The sequence below is a fragment of the Buceros rhinoceros genome, unplaced genomic scaffold (assembly GCF_000710305.1).
Source record: "Buceros rhinoceros silvestris isolate BGI_N320 unplaced genomic scaffold, ASM71030v1 scaffold28550, whole genome shotgun sequence".
NCBI lineage: Eukaryota > Metazoa > Chordata > Aves > Bucerotiformes > Bucerotidae > Buceros > Buceros rhinoceros.
The window spans coordinates 8,909-15,673 of record NW_010389447.1 but is presented as its reverse complement, the minus strand read 5'-3'; the positions used below and the strand labels follow the sequence as shown (position 1 = coordinate 15,673).

General features: G+C 41.1%; 1 protein-coding gene across 1 annotated transcript in view; it reads right to left on the bottom strand.

Annotated features, from left to right (window-relative positions):
* Window positions 1-826: 826 nt before the first annotated feature.
* The window catches only part of CCP110 (centriolar coiled coil protein 110kDa), a 14,062-nt gene continuing 8,123 nt past the window's right edge, over window positions 827-6,765 (bottom strand). Inside the window, exons 10-14 of the mRNA XM_010134363.1 lie at window positions 6,613-6,692; window positions 5,964-6,026; window positions 5,043-5,102; window positions 4,412-4,494; window positions 827-879 (exon numbers count right to left, since the gene is read on the bottom strand). Coding sequence (XP_010132665.1) covers window positions 827-879; window positions 4,412-4,494; window positions 5,043-5,102; window positions 5,964-6,026; window positions 6,613-6,692 — 339 coding nt within the window. The remainder of the gene's footprint in view (window positions 880-4,411; window positions 4,495-5,042; window positions 5,103-5,963; window positions 6,027-6,612; window positions 6,693-6,765) is intronic.

Below are 6,765 nucleotides of genomic sequence, written 5' to 3'. Positions count from 1 at the left end.
AGTCTGAAATGGCAAAAATTTAAATCTTGCCTTCTGAAATTTTGGTAGAACATTCACTTCTCTTCAGCTTGGTCAAAAGTTGTTGCCATAAGAAAATGCAGTAAACAGCAAGGGAAAAAAAATATCCTTGGACTCTCCCGGCACAGTGGTTTATACCACAAGTATAAACACACAATTTTCGTACCGTCATCAGAAGTAAGTCTGTCTGCCCCGCAGTTACTCTGGATCCACGTCTGACCAGCTCAGCAGAAACGCAAAACACTTGGGCCTTTAGTAGTGAAACTGAGGTAATCTCACTCACAGAGAAAGTACATTCAAAAGGCTGCGGACAAATGCACTGACAGAGGAGCTCGGTTTTGTCTGAATGAACTTTTTTCTTCCCTATTTAACTGCTTTAACTTTATGGTATGAAACTAAAAATGCACACATACGACTTATTTATGGTGGCAATCATACCCAGAAACGGCAATTTTCAGTAATGCAAAAAGCATATGTCAGACACAAGAATTAGGGTGTGAAAAAGTCACAAATTAAGTTAATGTTGCCCTGTGGTGGCCTTTAAATAAACAAGATTATGAATCTTACACGTACACAGTAATATGAATATATAATAAGTTTTAACATGCAATTTTCCCACATGTATTAGAGCTTCACAGCCCTTTATTACTTTAATTTGTTTGTATTCATGTGTCATCGTCTGGAAATTACAAAGTGTGTTTATCATTCCTAAATAAACACATAGAAGATGCAACATTTGAAGCAGTGCTGAGAATGCCATCATTGGGAAAAAAAAAAAAGCCATTTTATCCCAGTGAGTGCTGTCTTCTTAAATTGTCACAACATTTGGCTTCTTTCTTTGGGTTCTTCCTACATATGCTCCTAAAAAAAAATGAAGTAGAAGCATTACCATTTTACAGTTAGTAGTGCTGGGTTTTGTAAGAGGATTACCCAACAAAAAATAGCTGAAAAAACTTAGGACAATTTTTTTTTTTTAAAGCAGTATTATATATTCAGTGGCTACTTTTAAAATGACAGCTTTCATAATTTTCAGGCAAAATGCCTTACAAAAACTACCTACAGGTTTGAAAGTAACATTTTGCAGTGTTTCCTTCCTCAGAATTCCATCTTTTCTGCTACTCTACAACACCTACAGCTACAATTCACAAGTTTTTAAAAGGCAAGACTATCACATCCCCAAGACAAGAGATCAAATGACTGATAAATTTAACTATGCCATGTACTACTTTTAAACAAACTATTAAAATAATATTATACAGGTCAAATATTTGAGATAACTTCCCTTTTCCCCAGCTGTCACGTTAATAAACCAAGAGACCGCTGTTGGACTCCTTTCGTGGATATACACAAGCAGAATCAAAAGTGCAGCACGAGCAAGGTCATCAGGCAGAGCCCTCACAACGGGGAAGCTGCTCAGGTGTAACAATGACCAAAGAATACATCAATCGACCTCTCCACGTGGAGCAAATCTGTACGTGTATCTCTGCAGAAAGCTGTACTCTACTACGCGTGGTACAGGTATCTCCAGTGACCAGGGTTTAGCACTGCAGGCTGCGAGGAGTAGCACAGCTCAGCATTCCGGAGGTCCGGGCAGTTACCGACAGTGTCCAGCAATGCGAGCAAACATTGACACAAAGCAGTGACAATCGTGGTGCAGAGCAGTGGACGTGGAAGACAGCCATGGAAGAGAAATAATTACCAGGCAATTAATGAATGTGACCAAGGCAGTGCCTTCTTTGGCTCTTCAGCCACTCTTTGCCAAAGAGCTGCAGCGGTTACTCACAGGTGTCCAGGGGCACAGTGCACAGTGCAAAGCAGCTTTGGAGATGCCCACAGAGCCCTCGCCACAGCAGCACCCCTCACAACTGAACACCACTCCCCACTCCACAAAACGCCGCTCTCGCTGGCCCAGCACTCGCCGGTGCCGTACTCTTCAGCTCACCTGTGATCTCACAGGACAAACAACTGACAGGCATGATGCTTCACCAGTGATTTAACACCACCTCTTAACCCTCCTCAAGTGCACTTCAAGTTAGGTGAAAATCTCACACACAACACAGCAGGACAGTACAGGAAGCGTAGAAAAACTCAGCAATCTAGACTAAGGAATTGAAGAAGCCAAATTTGATTAAACAGGCTTACAGTCCTTCTGAACACAATTATCACCCCACCTTCTCCAGCGGCAAGGGTCGCAGTTACACGAGGCCTCTCTGCTGGGACGGACCTGCCGTTCTGACTCGTTCTGCAGCGCTGGCCTGACACTAGCAGAGCGCACAGCACGCTCCATCTCACACGGGCTACTGGCTCCCTGCTCGGCCTCGGCAGGCATGCGGGAAAGACCACACTTGGCTAAGCGCTGCTGCCACCCAACTCCCTCTGTGCCTTGTGACCCATTTTTCTTTTCCACAACTCAGACTGGGCAGAAACAAAGGATGTTAATAGGTCTAGTTGTGGCAGTAGCCTGATCTCAACCGTCTTCTTTCTGACACAGTCAGACCACATTAAACGCCCTGCCTGGCACAGCTTGCAGGCTATTGACTGAACATCTCGGTCCTATTTAAAATAGTTTATTTTTTAAAAAAATCAACCAAACAAATAAACAAGGCTCTTTAGGGATTTATTAGCTTGTACTTTTCTCTTTAGCATAGAACTTTGGGTTTGGATTGAACAACAAAAAACTACATTTAGGATCACCAGCTGGTTCCTAAATAAAATGCCTTCTTGCCAGAAAAAGGCAACAATCAGAGTGGTATTAAACCTACGAAGCATTTTGCAGGTAGAATTTAAAACAACAATCTGAAGAACGAAAAAAAAAAGTTGGATGAGTTTGTAATTATTTTCTTCTGAGAGTTTGTTTCATGTCTAATTTGAAGGTATTTCTAACAGCTGTCTACTAACCCTCCTTCCCTTTTGGCCCTCTAATAAACACAATTTATTTGGGAGTCAGGGATGAAGACAAGAAATTAACTAAAAATATTACAGGTACAGCAGACTGGTAGTTACAGATAAATAAATCTCTGTATTCCCTAGACAAAGCCACTGCCGCAACTCTTTGCTTTCTGACGTGCACAACTTCTTCTAAAATAAGAGAAGTATATGTATTTGTTTGGCTTTTTACATTTTCTTTGCAAGCTGACTTGAGTTTATAGTTTCTCTGTCTACGGCCTTTCCCAGACAGAACTTCTTGCCTCATTCCAGATGACTTTCAAGGCTCTCTCTTGAAAAAGACACTCTGTTGCTTCAAAAGCCCCCCATCTTTTAAAAAAAAAATTAACAAAAACCCCCGCTATTCAACATACTGCCAAACCTTTCACTATTCACATTTTATCCATGTATAAAGACAACCACGTTCTATTTAAATATCTTTAACTGAAGGTTTCTTCATTATCGCAAAATTACGCAGACTATTTCTCTCATGCCAAGCGTTCCCCATGTAATCACCTCAGAATGCACGTCTGCTCCTTTAGCACAACTAGTCTAACCTACTAGAGAGGAGCCCGTGGAAGCGCTGTGATGGGAACACACCTGAGGTCCAAACACTAAGTGAGGTTACCTTGTGCAACCAGAACCAGGCAGCAATCAGTTGGTTAGACACCTCTGCTTTAAGTTCCTAGAAGCCCACCGCTGCAGGCATTAACTAGCCTTCCAGATACGGAACAAACAGCAGTGAGAAAGGCAAAGTGAAAGTAGAGATAGGGCCCAAAGGATTCTTTTCATTGCCAAGTATCAACTGTCACAGCTTGGATAATTATGACTAAGATAAAGTCAGGGTCTTGCTTAGCAGAGCAGCACACGCTGCCATCACAGGAGAGCGAGGAAGAATGCTTTAATTGGCTGTCAGACACCAGATGCAAATGTAAAACCACTGCAGATCATCATGAGCAGAGCATGCATTATGAGACTGGGGATGGCACCCAAATCTCAAACCGGTCCTAAACTTGACACTGACCCCACCCCTGCACTACTACTCTTCTACAGCCTCTGCAACACTGCAGCTGTCCCTCCTGTCCTTTCAACAGGCTTCGTGCTGGAGACAAGTTACCGTGTGTCCAGAACTAAGAATCAAGTGACAGTAAGATTCTAACCCAAGTCTATTTGATTACTATCAGCTTCTCAAACAGATACAGCGAATTTATCTAGCAAACATTTTTACGACCGGGCATCTGGTGAGTGAAAGCAAATGAGCTGTGCAGTACATTCTATACACTGTGTTTATAGAATTTGAAAGTGGATGGTTAAGTTACCAGCGTGTGTTTGTTTAAAGAGATAGGTTAGGTTTAAGGCATAGCAAAGCAGGTGCACAAGAAAAGGAAAACAATATATTGCCCATTCACTTTTTCTAGATACTAGTAACTTATTCACTATAAGATCCAAGCACCAATTTTCTACACACCTGAAACAGCCTTGTTAGACACTCTGCTCTCTGGGGCCTTCTTTCTATTTTGCTCAACCCCCTTCATTGAGGTCTTAGGGGTTCTAATTAAATATAAAAGAGTTATTAAGTCACTTGCAACAAACTTGAAAGGATCTATCCAAAAACATAAAGACACTGTCAAACTGTGTTTGGCACGAGAACATTTTCACACTGTCCCACCAAGCCTCCTCCTGAGTATGTGTACAATTCCTATGGACATTATTATGGCTTACATAGATATATCACATAGAAGAACATGTCCCCATGAACAGACTTTTAAAACTCTATTCAAGCAACTGATTCTGTTCAGATATTGCGGCACTACAGTCTACGTATAAAAAATGTATAATTTTTAAAAGTGGAAGCAAAGCTTCATGGAATGAATGTTACGAATAGAAATGTTGTAACAGTGTAAATGGAGACAATACACAGAAGGAAGAGAACACTACATATTTTCTTGTGGTGTAAGATAAAATAAAGCTTCATCACTCTCGCAAAATACTTTGAACAACAGTTGCACCAGTATGTGTAAGTTTTATTCAGAAATCACTGTGCTCTTGCACTTTGCATTTACTTTCTTCTTTAGGCTATAAACGTGCTGTGGCCTTACCCTTGTCTGCAAAGCAGTCTGTGAACAGGGGCGTTCTGTCCTTGATTTGGCTGAAGCACACTGTTAAGACACAAACTTTTATTAGTGATTTTTCCCTTCTTAGGAAAAAAACTCTCATAAGGCATACTGAATTATGCATCATGTTTCACACACATTTCATAAAGGCTTACGGGTTCTGTAATGCAGATGACGGGTAAGCAAAAGTGGCGAGACTTAAAATTCTACAGGATTACTATTTTTGCCATTCAAAACAGAGAAACAAAAAACTCCCTCAGCAGTGCCTGAGTTCCTAGGCAGTGGTAAGAACACAGAGGAAAAAAGGATTGAATTGCTTAAACTAGTCACTGAAGATTGAACTGTTAGTACACAGCATGTCTTCAAAGCTCTTGGGTAAGCACGGGTAAGAATTGTTCTGTGGGGTGCCAGGTATCTGACAATTCTTACTAGAAAAGGATGCAGACAGGTCTCCTACGAGACTGCTGCTGGCTTCCTGAACAGCACGTATTGAACGCTGCAGTTTCTGTGATCTAAGCAAACAACCACGCAATCCAGAAGCAAGAACTTTTCCTCACACAGAAAGCCGCTTCTTCTCTGAGAGCTTTCTAAAGATCAGTGTATCAGTGATTACACTGCGGAGTAAAGGGTATTAAGAAAAGTAGCAGTGTCAAACCAAAGCATAAAGATACTAATAAAGATACTAATTTCTGAACTGTCTCTGAAGAAAATAAATCCTTTCTAACTTCTACTGAGCTAATAAAGCCTTTTCTCAGACCATGCTAAATCAAATTTCATTACTGTCCATCAGGACAGCGGCAAGCATCGAGCTTTGATTTGATGGAAAACCAGCAACACCAGTAAAAGAACCTATCATTATAAAGACAGTTCTTTAAAAGCACCCCAATGCAAGTAATCTTCACTCACCGGCTTTCAGGGGTTTTTTGTTTTATGATGATTTTTTTACTTGGCATTCCCATTTCTGAAGCCCTAGAGAAACAAAAGGATAGAAACATGTTTAAATTATAAAATTATCGTCTAGGTCTTAAACAGAAACAGTAAGAGAAAACCTATAACAGCATCCACACCTCCATGTAACACTTCGGGAGCAGTACCACCGATTATCACCCCTTACTCATGAGCAAGTGTAACATAGCTGTTCAGTCCAGCATGTTGCCTGCTACCATCCCCACAAAAAACTTTGCCAGAGGTACTCTATCAAGTATCTCTATTACTAGTCACTCTAGAAAGACTGAAAAAAAAATAACTTGGAGCACTTTTTACAGTTTGCAAAATCAACCCTAAACTAAGAGCTCACCACCAGAATATAGAACACAGGTACAACTTAGAACTTTGTTCTTCTCCCATACAAACATGAAGTCTCTCAAAAGTAAGACCAAACTACTGTTAGTAAGACACCACACAACTGAATGCAGTTTTTTATTCATTCTTCCTAGGAGAGGGGTTAGTTTGCAAAGAAGCTGTTACTCCAACAACTCAGTTTCACTGTTGCCAATGCCTCCTACTCAGCCCCTCGCACCCGCCCCCACTGCCACGATGGGAGAACTGAACACACTTCATGTACTTTTTCCTGTCCAGAGATTTCTGCGTAGCTGTTGAAAGTGTTACTCGCTCTCTTGGGCTCTTTACTTTATCCTAAAAAAGGAAAAGAATCAACAATAAGACTAGTTACTGCTCTTAGTGAGCGTAGCCCCCTCTGACCTTTCCC